The sequence below is a fragment of the Macaca fascicularis genome, chromosome 11, assembly GCF_037993035.2.
Source record: "Macaca fascicularis isolate 582-1 chromosome 11, T2T-MFA8v1.1".
NCBI lineage: Eukaryota > Metazoa > Chordata > Mammalia > Primates > Cercopithecidae > Macaca > Macaca fascicularis.
The window spans coordinates 56527399-56548300 of record NC_088385.1 but is presented as its reverse complement, the minus strand read 5'-3'; the positions used below and the strand labels follow the sequence as shown (position 1 = coordinate 56548300).

Sequence of the window (20902 nt, the reverse complement as noted above, 5' to 3'; positions counted from 1 at the left end):
GGAGGACCTGTGATTGGCAGAAGCGGCCGTCAATCGGGCGCAGGCGGGTCGGGCCGGGTCGCCTGGGAGGCCTCTGGGAGGGAGGCGGGGCCTGCATGAATGGGGCGCGCGGCGGGCTGGCTGCAGTCGGCGCTCGCGGGGGAAGCCCGAGTCCCGGCCGGGAGTGGGTGGGAGGAAGCGACGTTGGGTGGGGGGGAAGGGAAAGAGCGCGGGGGGCGGGGAGGGGCAGCGCCCGGGCGGCTAGCCGAGCGCGGCGAGGCGGCGGGTGTGAGCAAGAGCCGGCTGCCTCCGTCCCCCTCGCTTCGGTGCGGCTGTCCGCTACGCTGCCTTCGCCCTCGCCGCGCGCCGCCTCCTGAGGGACTCCAGGGAACCACCGGCGACCCCGACGGGGCCGAGGAGTCGGGACTAGGGGAGCCGGCGCTGAAGGAGGAGCCTGGTCGGAGCCGCAGAGCCGAAAGCTCCGGGGCGTGGAGGTGGGGGGCCGAGGCCCCTGAGGGGGCCCCGCAGCGATGGGCAACCTGGAGAGCGCCGAGGGGGGCCCGGGAGAGCCGCCCTCTGTCCCTTTGCTGCTGCCGCCCGGCAAGATGCCGATGCCTGAGCCCTGTGAGCTGGAGGAAAGGTTCGCCCTGGTGCTGGTGAGAGCTGAGCCCAGCCCCTTCCCCCGCCTACCGCCCCTCAGGTCCCGACGCCCGAGCTGGGACTTTGTCCTGAGCCCCCGTCCCGCCCACCCTTTCAGTCGGGGTCCCGGACGGATCTCAGCCTCCAGTTTCTTCCCAGGAACCTCTGAGCAGCTGCTGGCCGGCCCGGACAGTCCCGTGGGGGATCTCGGGACCGACGCCTCCACCGCTGGACGCTTAGGAGAAGTCCCCAGCTCGGGACCGTCCTGGGAACCAGGCTTCTCCCTCCTTCTTCCTCCCCCTTCTGCTGCCCTTCTGCAGTCTCCCTGCTTCCTCGCCAGGCTCCCTGTCCCTAGCATTCTCAGCCAGGAGCCTCTCACGGTGGGGGGAATTCAGAAGCGCGGCCGGGTTCTTAGCAGGCTTCCCTGAGTGAGGACACCGCCTCTCCTGCGAACATGGAGGCTTCCCAGGGAGTGGGTCCCGCTCCCAGCCCAGACCAGATGTTTGGGGGGAGAGGGGGATAGGGAAGGGGCTGGCAGCTCCTGAAGGGGTGGAATAAGGAGTGTGCCATTCTGCTTATTTTCAGAACGGCCTGCAGGCATCCTGCTAAGTTATAGTGGATTTGCCTAAAAGGCTGAACATGTGGATAAACCATTTCACTGGGGTATTTTTCCAAGTGAAACAATACACAAACCATCCCGCCTCCTCCCCCCCTTTTCATGTTAAGCCACCGTGACTGGTTTGTGTTGTTTAGCCTGTGCTTTTTAGTCTTTCTGTAGATTTCAAACGGTCTGTGTAAATGGATTTTTAGAGCTGACTTTGGGATTCTTCTTTGGTATGGGAATTGGACATTGATGTCAGTGGCTCTATGAAGCGAGAGGTTCTGAGCTGGTATCACTGGGAAGAAGCCAGAGAAAATGTTGCCGCTGAAAATGAAGTTTTGCAGAGCAAAAACATTGGTAAACCGGGTTAATCTTTGAGAAACTTGGGGAAATAGTTCTCAGTTCCCCAAATAGTTATCTGAGAAGCAGTAATAATTCTGGCGTTATTGTTGGTATGGCCTGAAGGGCCGACTTTGCCTTTGCCTCTGCCCGTGAGGAGGGATAAGTTGTGGACTTAGCAGCCTTATTGGATTTCATCTGCCTTGGAATAAGGAGATTAGATCTATTGGCAACAGTGGAGCTGTCTAGAGATCTTGGCCTCTTCGAGGGTAGAGAGCCTGACATCAGCCCACTGGTACCAGAGCTGGCTCAAAGAGGGTCTACAGTGTTCCAAGGGGAAGTGGTGTCGCTGGCACCTCTCTGCCTGCCAGCTCTGCAAAGGGCCAAAGGGATGTGGGCCATACATCCTGTGGCCCTCTGCATTTCCCCCAGCCTCCTCAGGGGGATCGGGTGAGTCAGTGATTACCAATGTGCTGTGACCATCTCACAGGCTGAGGAAGAGACGGACTTAGTGGCCTTGAGAACAAGAGCCCAACTGTTGGGGAAAAGAGTGGGAGGGGATCTGCACTCCAGTGGGGGTGTGAAAACCCCCAGCAAGCTGACACAAGTTAGCTATAGAAATTGGGGAGAAAGGGATGGGGTGAGGTGGATTGGGTGGAAGGCTGCCTTAGGTAGGCACTGCCAAGCCATTTTTTGTGAGAGCTCAGAACCAGAATCCATCATGTTCTCATTGGCCCTTGGTTGACCAATTTGTTTAGTTAGCAAACGAATGGCTTAATATTCACAAAATGCACGTGGTGTCCTAGTTAACCAGAGCACCAGGAGAACCCAGGTCAAACGGGGGACTGGACCACCCACTTGCCTGCCTGCTTTTCTGTATAAAATTTTGATTTGTTTTCTCGTGCCTTTTATTTTGGTCTTGTTTTTGTGTGCCTGAGCTGCTGCTGATGAAGGGTTGGAACAGGGCAGGCCAGAGCTAGTTAGTTGTCTCAGGAGATGAGATTTCACTTCAGTTTTCCAATACAGGGAAATTATCCCTTCTTGGGGATTTGAGTTCTTCTCTGGGGGCCCTTAAGTGTCCCTGTGTCCACTGTTCTGAAAGGTACCTTTTCTACCATGCTTTGGGAATAGTACTGACTGTGAGTTAGATGTTTGACCCAGGTACAGGCTCAAATGTATTTCCTGAACAGTCAGGAGAAGCATAGTGTAGTTGAAAAAGCAAGGACTCTGGCTTAGCAAGTATCTTAACTTCTCTGAGCCTAGACTTTTTCTTCATCTGTAAAGTGGAGGTAATCTTGTTCTGGTGAGATTGTGAGAATTAGGTGAGCCCCTGTATATAAGGTGCTCAATGTAGTAAGTACTCAGTAAGTACTCAATATAGATTAGCTTTTTTTTTTTTTTTTTTTTTTTGAGATGGAGTCTGACTCTGTCACCCAGGCTGGAGTGCAGCAGCACGATCTCAGCTCACTGCAAACTCCGCCTCCCAGGTTCAAGCAATTCTGCTTCAGCCTCCCCAGTAGCTGAGATTACAGGCGCGTGCCACTATGCCTGGCTAATTTTTGTATTTTTAGTAGAGATGGGGTTTTGCTATGTTGGCCAGGCTGGTCTCAAACTCCTGACCTCAGGCGATCCACCCGCCTTGGCCTCCCAAAGTGCTGGGATTACAGGCATGAGCCACGGTGCCTGGCCAGATTAGCTTATTTTTGTTGTTGGCTTGAAACAGTCAGATAAGTTGTTCCTTTATCACCTTTTTCTTTCCCGGATTGTCAGCTTCATTATAACTGGTTTGGTTTTTTTAAAAAGCTATTTGGGAGGTTTGTTGAGGTGACATAGTGGTGTCCTGGTTAAGCATACGGACTTTCAAATCAGAGTGGATTCAAATACTGTTTCATCCATAGTCTTCGGTTAGAAGAGTGTTTGACCTCAAGCAAGCTACTTAATCTGAGTCCCAGTCTCCTCTTATACATGGGGATAATAATAGCATTTGCCACATGAGGTTGTTGTGTGGATTTAATGAAATTGGAAGTCAAATACTTAGCAGAGTCTGGCATCTACTATATGCTTAGTAAATGGGTAGCTTTTAAGTTTGTACGTCTCAGCAGTGACTCAGATCTGAGATCACTTGTGTTCCCAAAAAGGGGTTTTAAAGTTTAAAAATCTGATAAAACCAATTACCCTGTTGTGTATATCCAGTCTCAGAATATGGCTGCTGCTGTAAGCTGGAGGGCTTCCTCAGCCCCAGTGTGTCTGTGGAAAACCCCCTGAAGAGTATCCTCCGCTGGGGAAGTTGTATCAGTGCTGAGTCAAGACCACAGGCTCCCAGCTTTCTGTTCCAGACATATGATCTGTCAGCCCAAGTTGAAGAGCTTGAGATGACGGCTATGAGAAGATTTGATGAGGACATTGATTCCAAGAATCCTAACCCAGCCCAGTGCCTTAATTCAGGGCTTCCCTACTGGTGTGTTGCAGATGGGTCACAGGTGTGCTGGGATACTGATTTCCCCTTATTCCTAGGGGCAGCTAAAGTTCCCAGTCAGTTCCCTCTGGATGGGATCAGCTTCTACCCCATGTACTGTACAAACAGTATTATTTTCTAGGTGTGCCTCGATGTGAAAAAGGTTGTGAAGCTGCTGTGTTACACTGCTTCTTGGCATCCTTCCTTACCCCCTATCTGAGCAGCACTTCCCATTCTGTTGGGTATTGAGAAGTTTGGGGTTGGGGCAATTAATGGAGTTCATCTTTATGAATACCAGAATGAGAGCCAATCTCTGGTCTGATACAGTCCAAGTCTGTGTTTTGGTCCAAACTAGATTACTACCCAAACTCAGTTGCTCAGAAGCTAGTATTCTGGCCAGTACTGGATTTTCCCTAGAGAAAGGAGGCAGAGGGCTCTAAGGTCTTTGAAAGGATAGCTCTCTGTCTTTGTTGTGATTGTACTCTGATTTTTCTCTTTGTTGATTTAGTACAGATTTGAAATGGAGTCTCAAAGTTCTGATGCCAGAAAAAGCCCTGCATATCCCTCAGGAGGAGGCTTTCAGGGCATGAGGGTAGGGTTGTGTGACAGGGGCTATCCCTGCTGCAGTTCCTCCTCTCACATTTCCCTGGTGATGACTGACAACTTGGGGGTTTTTCTGTAAATGTAGCATTGATGTGGGAGCTAAGTTGGCCTGGGTGCTAGTTGTCTAAGAGGCTTTGAGGGGCCTCCTTTGACACAGAAAGGGGCTGGGAAAAACGGACTAAATATCAGGTTCCAAATCGCCATGGTGGAAATTTTTTTCCCAGCCCTCAGGATTGTGGTGAATTAGTTCAGGCTGGAATAGAACTTGGGAGGGGGCGGGGAAAGGGCCTTTGACAGCAGCTGGTCAGAGGAACCTTCTTCTTGTTCAGAGACCCCACAGAGAAGACCCTAGGCCACAGAGAGGAGTCTTGTTCCCTTGACCTCCTGATATGACCCTGCTTTAGTCTGGGGGAAGCCTGCATGTTGGGAAGGGACTGATAGAGTGGACTCTGTCATTTGGGAATGTTTTCATTGCCCAGAGGGAGATTCAGCATTTTTTGTTTTTTTCCTCTTAAAGTAATACTTATTCTCTAAAGAAAGTATGGGACAATTCAGAAAGAAGAAAAGACTAAAGATTTAGGTTAAAGAAAAACATCCATATTTTCTCTAGTTTCTTTACCAAATGCAAATATTTTCTTAGTTCATTTACCAAATGCAGCTGATGTGCTTTAAAACCTTTATATTTTTTTCTCTGCATAGAGTTTTATACAATGTTTTGATACTTGATTTATTTATTTAAGACAGAGTCTCGCTCTGTCACCCATGGTGGAGTGTAGTGACATGATCACGGCTCACTGCGCCTCACTGCAGCTTTGAACTCCCAGACTCGAGCAAGCCTCCTGCCTCAGCCTCCTGAGTAGCTGGACCACAGGCATGCACCACCATGCCTGGCTAATTTTTTCATTTTTTGTAGAGATGGGGTCTTGCTTTGTTGCCCACATTGGTTTCAAACTCCTAGACTTAAGTGATTCTCCCACCTCAGTCACCCAAAGTATTGGGATTTTAGGCATGAGCCACCATGCCCTGCCGGTATATATGTTTTTTATCCTGTTTGTTTGTTTGTTTGTTTTTTGCTTTTGTTATTTCATTAGTTTTCCCAGGTTAGTAATTGTATGTGTTTTGTTTTGTTTTGTTTTTGAGATAGTCTTACTCTGTCACCCAGGCTGGAGTGCAGTGGTACTATCTCTGCTTACAGCAACCTCTGCCTCCTGGGTTCAAGCGATTCTTCTGCCTCAGCCTCCCAAGTAGGTGGGATTCCAGGCACCTGCCACCACGACTGGCTAATTTTTGTATTTTTAGTAGAGACGGGGTTTCACCATGTTGGCCAGGCTGGTCTCAAACTCCTGACCTCAGGTGATCTGCCCACCTCGGCCTCCCAAAGTGCTGGGATTACAGGCAAGAGCCACCGAGCCTGGCCTGTAAACATTTAAATGCTTGTATGATGGTCCATCAAGTGAATGTACCTTTGTTTGCTTACCTATACACCTTTTCTTAGACATTTAGGTTTTTTGCTTCTGTTTGCCATCATAAACAATGCTGTGATGAACATCTTGGCATACAAAGTGTTTTCAATATTTAGAGTTTTCCTTGGGATAGAAACTCAAAACTTGCTAGATTGTAGGATATAATGGTTTTTATTTCCAAATAGTTTTTAAAAGAGGGAATAATGTATGAAAGTGTTTTTAAAAGGATGGAAGAGGATTGAGAATAGCTTCTTTTCTCCTGATTATGAAAATAATACATGTTTAATAGGTAAAATTGGAACTTACTGAAAAGTATAAAGAAGACAATAAAACCTGTAATCTCACCATCTACTACTAATACTTTGATGTACATGTATATATATTTTTTAACAATTGGGACCATACTGTGTATATTGTTTTGTAAACTGATTTTTTCATTGACTATTTTAAGCATTTTCTCATTTGCTTACATATTCTTCAGTATCATGTTTTTTTGTTTGTTTGTTTGTTTGTTTTTTTGAGATGGAGTCTCACTCTGTTGCTCAGGCTGGAGTGCAATGGCCCGATCTCGGCTCACTGCAACCTCCGCCTCCTGGGTTCAAGCAATTCTCCTGCTTCAGCTTCCCAAGTAGCTGGGATTACAGATGCCCACCACCATGCCTGGGTAATTTTTTTGTATTTTTAGTAGAGATGGGGTTTCACCATGTTGGCCAGGCTGGTCTCAAACTCCTGACCTTAGATCTACCCACTTTGGCCTCCCAAAGTGCTGGGATTACAGGCATGAGCCACTGTGCCCGGCCCAGTATCATGATTTCATTACTGCATAGTACTCTGTAATATTTTATCACTGCCTTATGTTGCTTTTTTTTTTTCTTTTTTTGAGATGGAGTCTTGCTCTGTCACCCAGGTTGGAGTGTAGTGGTGCAATCTTGGCTTACTGCAACCTCTGCCTCCTGGGTTCAAGCAGTTCTGCCTGAACTTCCTGAGTAATTGGGATTACAGGTACGTGCCACCACACCTGGCTATTTTTTGTATTTTTAGTAGAGACAGGGTTTTGCCATGTTGGCCAGGCTGATCTTGAACTCCTGACCTCATGCGATCCACCAGCCTCGGCCTCCCAAAGTTTTGAGATTATAGGCATGAGCCTCTGTGTGCAGCCTATCTTACCCTTTTAAAATCTTTTTTTTTTTTTTTTTTTTTTTTGCTGTTACAAATAATGCTGTGTTGAACATCCTGTGCATAAATATTTGTGTCCATCTCTGATTATTTCTTTAGGATAAATTGCTAGAAGTGGAATTATTGGGCCAAAGGGTATATGGTTTTTAAAGGCCTTTGAGACATATCTTCTGAAAAAGTTTTATCAGTTACCTTTTCCACTCTTAGTATATGTGTGTCTACCTTTCTCTGTAAGCCAACCATTACTGAGTGGATTAATGTTTTTAAAGCCTTTGCCAGTTTGATTAATTAGACATGGTATCTTGTTTTACTTTGCAGTTCTTTGAACAGTTCATTGCAAGTGTTTTGGCCATCTTTTATTTGCGCTCTTTGCTCTCTGTTGGAGATTTATTATATACATATGTCAATGTAATAAATGCATACATTTCCTATGCTTTTTCATTATAAAATATTTTTCACATATGAAACCATTGTAACTATTATGTAAAGTTAAAATAATAAAATGGACACCAGTGTATCCACTGTGGAGTTCTTAGAATTGCTTCCTGCCCCTTATTTTCTTCCTGCTACTTTAGGATAAAAAAGCCCTTTCTCAGGACTCACTGGGTCTGTGTTCTGCAGCTGGGACAGTCCAGGTGGCAGCCACACCAGTGCTTCATAATTCTGTCTGTGGGGAAACAACTGCTACAGCTGGTGAGAACAGGAACTGGTCTTGGTGGAAATAACTAATCTTCAGTGAAGTGAAAAAAGAAGCCAAAGTGGGGAGGAAATGAGACCACAGATCCTCCTCTGCCCCTGAGGTTGCTTGGGGAGGCTGGGCAGAGCCAGGGTCCTGGTTCTGTGGTCAGCATCAAAGTATGTGCCCCAGAAGTGACTGTAGTAAGCCCATGGGACAGCAGTGCTGGCTGCCTGAAGTCAGCGTGTCATCTGGTCTGCCAGACCATTCACTTCCATTCTGGGGAAACATTTCTCCCACGTCTGAGCCGAGCAATAGCAGTGCCAGGGAAAGGCTGGGGGTTCATCGCGGTTCGGAAATGACTTTAAAGAACGGGGAGGACCTTTTACTTTGAAGATAGAGTAGGGGAGGGTCCTGTCAGCACACAGGCTCCCCCTCTCCTCCTTCTTGCTGGGTACTTCTGAATAGCAGCAGGTGAGAACTTCAGGGATTTAAGGTTGTCATTCATGAAGAAGTGAAGTGGATTCCAGAATAGAACTGAGCTGGGCAGCTGGAATTCCTGCATTCCATTTCCAGTCTCTCTCTTTTGCCTCTCTGGGCAAAGTTATGTCTTTGTATCTTGTTTTCGTTCCACATGGAGAGTGAGTCAGTCCCCCAAGAAAGGTGTAGAAGTGTCAAGCTCCCTCTGTGTCCTGGAGATACTCTTGTTGTCTTTGCCTCCCACTTTCTTCTCCCCCTCTCTTTTCCTCTTTTAGAATCTTCCTCTTTCCAGGTTCTCTTACCCTTTCTGTCTTCCATCACCTCACAACAAAGTTGTGGGTTGGGGTTTGTGTGTTGGGTAGGGGAGGGCATGGATAGGGTGTTTTGTTTTGTTTTTTGTTTTTGGGTGGGGTGCAGTATCTCCCCTCCTTCAGCTTTACTATTACGCATACTCTAATTAGTTTATAAAGTATTTTGAGGTCCTTCAAAGATGTTCTCAATAATGTCCAGAACCACGAGGGGCTAGCAGAATTATTTACATGGCAGATTTTGCCAGTAGAGGACAAGTTTAGGCTCTTATATATTAGTGATGGTTTAATTCTTATCCTCATACCCCACCCCCATCTCTTTTACCACCTTCCCACCCTCACCCAGAGTTACGGCCAAAGCTGGAGTTGGGGCTGGTGATCTTACCTCTGGGTCCCTTATACACAATAACAGGGAAGATATGTACTTTCTTTCTCCCCTGTTTGCTCATTTCTACTCAAATTCAGAATGGAGAATATCATAGTCCTCTTTTAATTGTTCGGTGCCTAAGAAAGTTGCCTGATCGTTGGGTACTTTAGGAGATGGATATTTGGTTTTAAGAACTACCTACAGCTTAGAGCAGTTTCTGCTCTTGTTTTTGCACAGAAGCTGGGAAGCCAGTCAATAGATCCCCCTAGTGTTTCCCATGAAATCTTAAAAAAAATTTTGTTCTGGAAGGAAGCAGTAGACCATTGGTTTTAGAATCAGAAGACTTAGGTTCTGATCCAGCTTTATAGTCTTTTTTTTTTTAGCTGCACCTTAGGCAAATCCTGTAACTTTTCTGAGTCAATTTCATCGTTTATGACATGTGTGAGGATAATACCTATCCTACAGATTTTTGAGGATGCTTACAGGAGACAACATAGTGAACATACTTTGTAACCTATAAAGGTGCTAAAAATATTTATTGTATATACTTTACCCACTTTATCTCCTCTCAGAATTCCATAAGTTAAAGTAGCTTTCAACTGAGGGAGGTATTGTCCCAGGAGGGAGTTTTTGGAAGCACTTGAGGATGTTTTGATTATCATACTGACTGGGAGTGCTAGGCTTTCTACCTGAGGGCCAAGGCTGTTAACCATCCCTCTGTGTTTGGGTCATGTTTGGGTCAGTCCCACACAATGAAGAAGGATCCTGCCCAAAATGTGGTTGGCATCCCTGCTGAGATTTGCCTTCCACTTATCTGTACCTCTTTTGTCCTGTGTGCCAATTGAGGATGAAGCTTCAAGAGCAGTAAAAGGAAAGACAGAGCCATGGTATGTCGCGCTTTCTTGGTTTTCTGATTTCCTGGCACACCTTTAGGAAAGAGGTGGACCTCTTTTTATTGCCTCTGCCTGTCAGTTTAATACCTGATTCCTCTGTACTGTGGGCTCTACCGTAAAACTCATCAAGGGGCAGTTTGGGGTGTACATACTACACTCACCCCCTGGTCAGTTACTCAGGCCAGAGTAAAAGTTTTTATAAGTTGGGAATATGTTTGAGACATCTCTCAACAGTAGTTCTGAATCTTTTGGGTAACAGATTCCTTTGGAAATCCAGTTAAACCTGTGGTCCCTATTTCCCCCTCCCCCTCCCATGTATATATGAACACATGTAGTACTTTGGGAGTTTTAAAGCCCATTTTTGGATTTGCTAAGGAAGCCCTGGCTTCCAGCCTGGAGGAATGGGAAGTGATAGCTGGATGAGGAAACTCTACTGCGGGAACTCCTTGATACAGTTAGTACTCTTGATCTTTGGTAAGAAGGAGCCCTGGTTATTGGTTCAGATAAAATAATGCCGCTCTTGGTGGTTCCAACAAAGAGAGCTTATTGAAACTTGGGTGATTCCCATTCAAAGGGAGATATTCAGGCCCTTGGACAGTTTGATTTAACTTTGATTAAGGATCCTTTGTGGTGGGGTCTACCCCTTTGAACTAGGGCCCTAGCCCTCAACCTTTGGGAAAATCCAGGTGGAGATAACAGGATGTACAGCTGGCCCTCCTTATCTGTGGGTTCTGTATCTGTGGATTCAACCAACTTCAGATAGAAGATATTTGAAAAAATTGTGCATGTACTGATCATGTAGCCTTTTTTTCTTGTAATTATTCTGTAAACAAAAGAGTATAACAACTGTAGGTGAGCCTTAAACAACAAGGCCTTGAATTATGTGGGTGTGCTTATACACAGATTTTTCAGTCAAATGAGAATTGAGTGGTAAGAATTGAAAACCTTATAAGGAGGGCAGACTTTTGCATACAAATGGGTTCTATGGGGCCTGTGGAATTTGAGTATGCTCAGATTTTGGTTCCAGGACCAGGCTTGGAGCCATTTGGTCGGGTCCTGGAACCAATTCCCCGCGTATACTGAGGGACAACTGTATTTACATAGCACTTAATTGTATTGGGTATTATAAATAGTTTAGAGGTGATTTAAAGTATACAGCAGGATGTGTGTAGGTTATATGCAATTACTATACAATTTTATATCAGAGACTTGAGCATCTGGGGATTTTGTTATTCTAGAGAGGTCCTGGAACCAATCCCCTTCGGATACCAAGAGACAACTATACTTGGACAAATCCCAGAAACCCAGTGGCCTCTTGCAGTAACGGCCAAAGGTTAGGTAATATCCTGTGTTTGGAGGTACTACCTGCCTAAAGCAGCAACTCTTTCCTGCAGGCCTGAGGTCCTTGGGGAATATCTGGGTAGTGGGCTTCCCAGCGTGTGCCTGGGAGAAGGATGGAACATTTATTTCTCTAGCAATGCTTAAATCCTCTCTTCTACCTTACAAAAAAAAAAAAAAAAAAAATGACCTGTACCTTTTTTGACTGCTCGGATATTTCATAACAGAATCTTTGTAGGAAAATTTACATCTTTTGGGGGACTTATGAAAAAAAATCTTTTTTAAAACAACACTCTTTTTTCTGGGTAGAGTCCCTCATCTCATCTCTTCAGGAATGGCTCAGTTTCTGGTCCTCACCAAATGCCTGGATTTAACTTGTAGAGATTAAGGAAAGACAGTTAACATTTGTTAAATGTATGCTGCGTACTTTAACATGTGTTATCTCATTTAACTTAACAACAACTCTGTGAGGCAGTATTTCACTGCAGTGTTTTTTTACAGGCAATATGAAGCTAGCACTCAGAGGGGTTAACTAAGCGGGGATGGTCTCAGCTTAATTGTCACTTAGGCCTTAAGGAAAATATTTTTGGTTATGTTTTTTTATTCACGCTAAAAGAACTGTTGGAAAAACAACTTCTAAAATATGCTTAATCATTTATTTTCTATATATAGATTTTAAATTCATAAAAAAATCTGTAAGGGTACAGATAAAACCGATAACACTAGTTAGTTACCTCTGGGATTTGGGGGTAGGGGAGGAACCATGATAGGAAGAACAGATTCAAAAGGAATTTAGCTTTATCTATAATGTTTACATCTGAAATTTTTATTTGTATATTTTTTAGAGACAGTGTTTTGTTTTGTTCCCCAAGCTGGACTCAAACCCTTGGGCCCTCCCACCTCAGCCTTTGGAGTAGCTGGTACTACAGGAGTGTACTACCATGCCTAGCTATAATGTTTACTTTTTTTTTTTGGCAAGGATAATTCATTTATGTATTAGTTATATAATTAAAAGTTAAAGAATAGAAAATTTTTTTTAACTTCACTGGAAATCAAGGAGATGAAAATTTAGAGGATATACTTTTTTTTTTTTTGAGACCGAGTTTCACTCTTGTTGCCCAGGCTGGAGTGCAATGGCGCAGTCTCGGCTCACTGCAACTTCTACTGCCTGGGTTCAAGCAATTCTCCTGCCTCAGCCTCTCGAGTAGCTGGGATTACAGGTGCCTGCCACTGCAGCTGGCTAATTTTTTGTAGTTTTTTTTTTTTTTTTGAGACGGAGTCTCGGTCTGTCGCCCGGGCTGGAGTGCAGTGTCCGGATCTCAGCTCACTGCAAGCTCTGCCTCCCGGGTCCACACCATTCTCCTGCCTCAGCCTCCCGAGTAGCTGGGACTACAGGCGCCCGCCACCTCGCCTGGCTAGTTTTTTTGTATTTTTTAGTAGAGACAGGGTTTCACCGTGTTAGCCAGGATGGTCTCGATCTCCTGACCTTGTGATCCGCCCATCTCGGCCTCCCAAAGTGCTGGGATTACAGGCTTGAGCCACCGTGCCCGGCCTTTTTTGTAGTTTTTAGTAGAGACGGGGTTTCACCATCTTGGCCAGGCTAGTCGTGGAACTCCTGACCTGGTGATCCACCTGCTTTGGCTTCCCAAAGTGCTGGGATTGCAGGCGTGAGCCACCGTGCTCGGCCTGATATACTAATTATCTGGTGAAATTTTGAAGACCAACAATGTCCGTGGTCAATATTAATGGCAGAGTAATTCGGTACAGACATTTTAGGAGGCATCTTACAGGGTCTATCCATTTAAAATGCACATGTTCTCTAACTCCCCCACCTCACTTTTAGGAAACCATTCTGCAGAACAGTTTACACGTGACGGAAGGTGCATGTAAGGAATACTCAGGGCTACATTGTTTAACGTAAAAAAAGGAATGGGGAAGAGCCTGATTGTCCATTTCTTGCTTAAATTTACTGCTCTCCCATTCACCTACTCAGGGCAAATCCTGGGAGTTATTTTTAATTTTTTCTTTCCCTTTCTCCATACCCACTTTATGAGTAAGTCTTGCTGATTTCATCTCCAAAAATAGGCTGGGTACGGTGGCTCATGCTTGTAATTCCAGCACTTTGGAGGCTGAGGCTGGAGGATCACTTGAGGCCAGGAGTTTGAGACTAGCCTGGGCAACATAGTGAGACCCTATCTCTACAAAAAATAAAAACTAGCTGGGTGTGGTGGCATGTTCCTGTAGTCTAATCCCTGAGGATTGCCTGAGCCCAAGAGTTTGAGGTTGCAGTGAACCATGATTGTGCCACTGCACTCTGGTCTGGGCCTCTGAATGAGACCCTGTCTTTAAAAAAAATAAGATTGTAGGTGGCTCACGCCTGTAATCCCAGCACTTGGGGAGGCGGAGGTGGGCGGATCATCTGAGGTCGGGAGTTTGAGACCAGCCTGACTAACATGGAGAAACCCCACCTCTACTAAAAACACAAAATTAGCCAGGTGTGGTGCATGCCTGTAATCTCAGCTACTCTGGAAGCTGAGGCAGGAAAATTGCTTGAACCCAGGAGGCAGAGGTTGCAGTGAGCCGAGATTGCGCCATTGCATTCCAGCCTGGGCAACAAGAGCGAAACTCCGTCTCAAACAAAACAAAACAAGATTGGGAGGCTGAGGCGGGTGGATCACTTGAACCCAGAAGTTCAAGACCAGCCTGGCCAACGTGACAAAACTCTGTTTCTGCTAAAAAATTACCTGGGTGTAGTGGCACATGCTTGTAGTCCAGCTACTGGGGAGGCTGAGGCATGAAAACCACTTGAACCTGGGAGGTAGAGGCTGCAATGAGCCGAGATGGCGCCACTGTACTCCAGCCTGGGTGACAGAGTGAGACTATCTCAAAAAAAGTGAAAAAGAAAAAAAACTGTTTATCTCTGTATGTATATGTAATCTGCCTGTCCCTTTTCTCTTTACTGCCACTGCCCTGGTCTAAGCCAAGATCAGCTCTTACTTATATTGCAGCCAACCAACTGGCTTTCCATTTTCCTCTCTTATCCCTATCTCTATCTTCCCATCCATTCTCCACAAAGCATCCAAATTTAAAATATAAATTAAATAGCATCATTCACTGACCTAAAAACCTTTAATGGCTTCCCTTTCTATTATACTAAAAGGAAAAATGCAAACTCCTGACACGGACCCTTAGGACTGCATCATTTGACACCTGCTGACCTTTTTAACCTTATTGCCCTCTTGTTTATGAAGTTCCACATTAGCCCTCTTTCATTCAGGACAAACGCTTTTCTATCTCAGGATCTTTGCACAAGCTGTTTCCTCTCCTGGGATACCCTTTGCCTGGATATTAAAATGACTCATTCTAGTTTATACTTTAGCTCTCAGTTTTTAAAAATGCCACCTCTCAAATCTTCCCCACTTACTATTCTTTGTCTTAGTTAGCATCCTATTCATTCTTTTTCCATTTTACAATTATTTGATTACTTGTTCATTATCCATCTCCCAGATTGTTGACTCATGAGGGTGGGGACATTATGTTTGCTTATCACTGTACAGCCAAACACCTGGCACAGGGTAGGCACTCAATAAATGGTTGTGGCAAATGAGAATCTCCAAGATATATATGTGTGTGTAAATATAATATAAAAAGGCAATTAGAAGACTGTATATATAGTGCTTTATAAAAACCACATGTGGTTGTATATAAATACATAGAAAAAAGGCCTAGAAAAATAAAGACCAACCTATGAACTGGTGAACTATGGAGATGATTCAGTGGGTTTGGAGGCTGAATAGTGACTGATTTTTTATTCTGTAAGCTTTGAGTTGGTTGGAGTTTTTTCTTTTACATTATCTACTTGTGTATTCCTCCTTTAAGGGAAAAGGAATAAAAATGGGGTGGGGAGGGGGTGGACTGAAGTTTTTTTTTGGAGACAGCTCAGTGTGTAGTAGTGTGATCACAGTCTCAACTTCCCAGGCTCAATCAGTCCTCCCAAGTAGCTGGGACTACAGGTGTGCACCACCATGCCTGGCTAATTTTTGTATTTTTTGAATAGACAGGGTCTCGCTATGTTGCCCAGGCTGTTCTTGAACTCATGGGCTCAAGCAATCGGCCTGCCTTGGCCTCCGAAAGTGTTGAGATTACAGGCATGAACCACTGTGCCCAGCCAGACCCAACTTTTTTTTTTTTTTTTTTTGAGATGGAGTCTTGCTCTGTCAGCCAGGCTGGAGTGTAGTGGTGCGATCTTGGGTTCACTGCAACCTCTGCCTCTCAGGTTCAAGCAATTCTCCAGCCTCAGCCTTCTGAGTAGCTAGGACTACAGACGTGCACCACCACGCCCAGCTAATTTTTGTATTTTTAGTAGAGATGGGGTTCGCCATGTTGCCAGGCTGGTCTCAAACTACTGACCTCAAGTGATCCACCCGCCTTGGCCTACCAAAGTGCTGAGATTATAGGCATGAGCCACCGCACCTGGCCAGACCCAACTTTTAATGGGAAAAAAAAAAAAAAGCTCCTCTCTTACTTTTTGCACTAAGCCAAAAGAAAAATGCGAGAGAGAGAAAGGGCACCAGTAGGGTCAGCAACTGGCCACTGCCCTGTGCCCTGTGCTGAGCTTGGCACTATTTCCAGAGTAAAAAGAATCCTAAGAGATGCTCTTTTGCCCTGAAGCTATATTTTGAATTCTTTAATGTAGGCATGATCCTGGTCCCCCAGACACAGGCAGGCTATATATTTTTAGCCTCTTTCATTTTCAGGCCAGTGAAAGCTATATCTCCAGCCTTGGCAGAGCCATAGCCCTTGAAGTCAGCAAAGAGAATAAACCTGAGCTCTAGGCTGTGCTGCATCTCAGCTTCTCAAAGTCAAGTCAGTTCAGCAGCTATGACCACCGTGACAATAATTTTCTCTAGATTCTTGCCTCCTAGGAATAAGGATAGCTAATAATTTTAATAGCTAACATTTATGTGTGATGATGGTATACCAAGCACCATGCAAAACACTTTACACACATTATCTCATTTAATCATCACAACTCTGTGAAGTAGTTGTTGTTAATCTCCATTTTATAGAAGAGGAAACTGAGGTCCAGGTAGGTTAAATAACTCACCTAGGATCACACACTAGTAGGTGGCAAAGTTGGGATTTGAATCCAAGCAGCCTGATGCCAAAGCCCAGTTTTTTTGTTGCTGTTGTTCAGACAGGCTCTCATTGTTGCACAGGCTGGTCTTGCACTCCTGCCATGGCCTCCCAAAGTGCTAGGATTATAGGCATGAGGCACTGCGCCCAGCCCCACTTTCTTAACTATAGTTTCCTTTTTGCAGGGTTGATTCTCCTTTGCTGTTATACTGCTTTGGAGTGGATTGAGTGGATTGTGGCAGAATATAGGGGAAAGTTTACCAAACAAGTTCTCCTTTGCTAAGGGGTGTGGTGGAAAGATTTGAGCTTTAGAGTCAGCCAGATTTGGGTTTGAATCTTAGCCATCCCGCTAGGACATTTGCTATTCGAGAAGATTTTTATTTTTAATTTTAATTTTACTATGTGCTCCTGATATCACTAGGTATATAGTGGTGAAAAAATCAAGAATTCCTTTGCCCTCATAGAGTTTAAAGGAAAAGACAGATATTAAATAAATATTTAATTATGATATATTCTTGGAAGGCAAAGAACAGGTTGTTAAGAGTGTAACAAAGAAGGCTTTAGGTTGGGAAGTCTTGGGTCTATTCTAAATGTTCATTCCATTTTCTTTTCTTTCATGATTTATTAAGTAAATATGTCATAGGTGCCTGCTGTATACACAGCACTTTGCCTAGTGCTTTGGGGTATACCAAAGAAATAGAAGATAATGCTTGCTATCTAAGTTGGAGAGACAAAATATGTACGTACTTAAAACTGTATTTTGAACAAGAGAATTAAAGCAAGTGCATGTCTTCAGGTTGTCTATGAGACTCTATGTGCCACAGCTATTTATCTATAATGTGGGAATACTGTTTGTCTTGCCCAATCACATGTTTTGTGAAGACCAAGTGAGATCATGAGGTGATAGGGTGCCACACAGCTATAAACACAGAAAGATTGGAGAGCTAAGGGTGGATCAGCGTGGTATAGGAGTGCTAATTAGGCAGTGCTTTAAGGAGGACAGGGGCTTTAGTCAGGCCTTTAGCAACTGTAGATCAGGAAAGAGGAGATTGTTGCAGGGCAGAGCCGTATGGGAGGGGATTATGGAGGAGGAATGAAGCAGCTATATGAAGGGCAGCCAGGAGCCCTGCTGCTGGAATAGAGGAGTTTAGTTATAGACAGATGTGAGCTTGGATCAGGACAGATGGCCAGTACACACTGAGTTTTGTCTGAACATTTCTTATTTTTTTGAAACGGGCTTGCTCTGTCACCCAGGTTGAAGTGCAGTAGTGTGGTCATGGCTCACTGTGGCCTCCAACTCATAGGCTCAAGCCATCCTCCATTTCATCCTCCTTAGTAGCTGGGACTACAGTTGTGCTTCTTACTTTTTTGTAGAGATGGGATCTTGCTGTGTTGCCCAAGCTGGTCTTGAACTCCTGGGCTCAAGCCATGTCTGCCTTCCTCAGCTTCTCAAAGTGCTGGCATTATAGACATGAGCCATCGTCCCTAGCCTGAACATTTCTTGATTGTTAGAAAAGGGACTTTCCTGCCCAGGGTTTCAACAGGGAATAGAGAATAGTTGGTAAGTGGTCTCTGGCCATTCATGAGTTTGCTTATTAAAAGTTGAATGATTGAAATATATGAGAAATAAATGCTCAATCCTCATAGGTTAGAGAATCAGAATAATTTGATTTAAGTGAAACGGGATAGAAAATGATCCCCCATGTGTTACCCTTGAACTGCAGAAGTCTTCAAATGTAGAAGCTTCCATTTCTAGTCATCAAGTTTTGAACTAATTCTTTTCGTTGCCAAATCTGTCTTGCTTTCCTTTTAAAAAAATTATTTTTTGAGATAGGATCTTTCTTTATTGCCCAGGCTGGAGTGCAGTAGTGTGATCATAGCTCACTGCAGCATTGAATTCCTGAGCTCAAGTGATCCTCGCACCCTAGCCTCCCAAAGTGCTTGAGATTACAGGCATGAGCCACCACGCCCAGCCCATTTTTGCCTTTCTTTAGGGTAAAATTTGTCTTGTACTAAATAATTTTTTTTATTAACAATGCCTTGTTCATAGTAGATGCTCAATAAATATATTTCATTGCATAGTAACAGTGTCCAGTGTTTGTGAGCCACTTTATACCTGCTAGTGTTTTCTTATACATTGTATTTTGGGGGGAATGGCACTCTTCCAGCTAATCATCCAGGCCAAGCACTTGGAGTTAGTCTGGGCTGCTGTCCCTCTCACCTTCTCTCTATCCATACTACCACTACTGTAGTTGATCCTCAGCTCTTGCCTGGTCTGTTGTAATGGACTTAGCAGTTTCTTTGGTTCATTCTTACAGATCCACTTACCACAAGCCATCATCATAGCCATATATAAAGATCTGGGGGATGGGTTTTTTAGAAAGAGAACAACTTTTGCAAAGCCCTGGGTGGAAAAGAACTTCGCACATTTGAGGAACTGAAAGAAGGCCAGACTGGTAGACAAGGATGCTGAGGAGAGTCCGAGAAGGTATAAGAAAGGTGAGCAGGGCCCAGATCATGTGGGACCTTGTTGGCCTTGGTAAGGAGTTTGGAAATTAATTGTAGGGAAACTTCTAGGTGTGCTTTATAAGGTTAAGAGTTCTCTTGTTTGCTGTGTGGAGAATCCTGGAATCTGTCTCCCTTATGGGCAGCAGGTTGGCCTGAGTGAGATCCAGGCTCATCGCTAGACTGTCCCCAGGGGTGATGGTGCCTTCTGCCCTTTCAGGTTTGACTGGTGCTCAGCCCTCACTCCTGCACCCCCTCACAAGCCAGAAGGAGCAGTGCCTCTTCTAGGCTAAGCTGGCCCCAGTGTTTGGCGTGCCTACCAGTGGCTGGAGCCTATAATTTGATGGGTTGGCTGGTTATAAAAATAAAAAGTGTGACCTATAACTATAGCTGAGTGGATTCAGTGAAGAGGGAGCTTTTAATTTGCAGAGGTTCTAGACTGTACTTAACTGGAGGAAAAATGTGTCTCCTCCCTGGGTGCTGCTCCATTTTCTCTCTTTAATACTTGCTCTGGGGTGGGTTAGGGTTTGTGGGCCTGGGAAGGAGATGTGGAGGACTTTAGGGAGATATTTGGAGGAGATGTTAGGATTCAACAACAGGTTGATAGGGCTTTCTGGGAAGTAGGCATTATTCAGTCTTGCTTCTCATGTAGCACCACTAGGATGGAAGCAGAGTTTTAAAATGTTTGCATGATCACTTATTTATTCATTCAACAACTATTTATTGAGTGTTTACTCCGTATTTTAGACATTAGTGATACCACAGGGAACAAAAAAGACAAACCAGTCTCATAGCATTTGCATTGCTGTTGGGAAGAACAGTAAACAAATTTACAGGTATATAATATAATGTTAAGTAGCAAGAAGTACCATGAAGAAAAAGAAGGTAAGATAAAGAGATAGATGGTCATTGGGTGTTATAGCCGGGTGTGGTGGCATGTGCCTGTAGTCCCAGCTGCTTGGGAGGCTGAGGCAGGAGGATCCTCTGAGTTCCAGAGGTTGAGTCCAGCCTGGGCAACCCCGTCTCTTAAAAAATAAGAGAGAGGCCAGGCGTGGTGGCTCATGCCTGTAATGCCACTTTGGGAGGCCAAGGCGGGTGGATCACGAGGTCAAGAGATCAAGGTCATCCTGGCCAACATGGTGAAACCTCGTCTCTACTAAAAATACAAAATTTTTTTTTTTTTTTTTTTTTTTTTTTTTTTTTGAGACGGAGTCTCGCTCTGTCGCCCAGGCTGGAGTGCAGTGGCGCGATCTCGGCTCACTGCAAGCTCCGCCTCCCGGGTTCACGCCATTCTCCTGCCTCAGCCTCCCGAGTAGCTGGGACTACAGGCGCCCACAACCGCGCCCGGCTAATTTTTTGTATTTTTAGTAGAGACCGGGTTTCACCGTGGTCTCGATCTCCTGACCTTGTGATCCGCCCGCCTCGGCCTCCCAAAGCGCTGGGATTACAGGCGTGAGCCACCGCGCCCGGCCAAAAATACAAAAATTAACCGGGCGTGGTGGTGGGTGCCTGTAGTCCCAGCTACTCTGGAGGCTGAGGCAGGAGAATCGCTTGAACCTGGGAGGCGGAGGTTGCAGTGGGCCGAGATCGCGCCACTGCACTCCAGCCTGGTGACAGAGCGAGACTCCGTCTCAGAAAAGAAAAAAAAAAAAGTAATGGGGAAGATATTCAGATAAGATGGTAAGATTATCAGGCAGTTTTGGGGGTTGAGCTATAAGAGAAGGTGAAACTTTCCATGAACTTTGGATCCCAGTGCCTGAGTATGTCTCCGAGGAAGGGGCTCCCTATGGCACTGCAGCCAGTCTGGGTGGGGATCAGAGTCAGTACTCATCTGGGGGTCCAACTGGTTCCTAGCCCCAGGTGGGCCCCAGCCAGAGCCTGTGGTTGCTTCTTCCTGGCTCCAGTTGTCAGAACTGTCTGCAGGGCTGGGCAGGGTGCTGATTA

At 45.2% G+C, this 20902-nt stretch overlaps 1 protein-coding gene across 15 annotated transcripts in view; it reads left to right on the top strand.

Moving 5' to 3' along the window:
• The first annotated feature begins 234 nt into the window (after positions 1 to 234).
• The window catches only part of FMNL3 (formin like 3), a 62523-nt gene continuing 41855 nt past the window's right edge, over positions 235 to 20902 (top strand). For 13 of the 15 annotated variants that reach the window (XR_012420229.1, XR_012420228.1, XR_012420227.1 and 10 more), the window contains exon 1: positions 235 to 635. Coding sequence is in view for 10 of the 15 variants with exons in the window: in XM_074006796.1 (XP_073862897.1) it covers positions 510 to 635 (126 nt within the window). In the remaining 5 variants the exon portion in view is untranslated. Of the gene's footprint in view, positions 636 to 734; positions 1577 to 20902 lie in introns of those variants that run through there. The other 2 variants (XM_074006798.1, XM_045365186.3) reach the window with 1 other exon arrangement.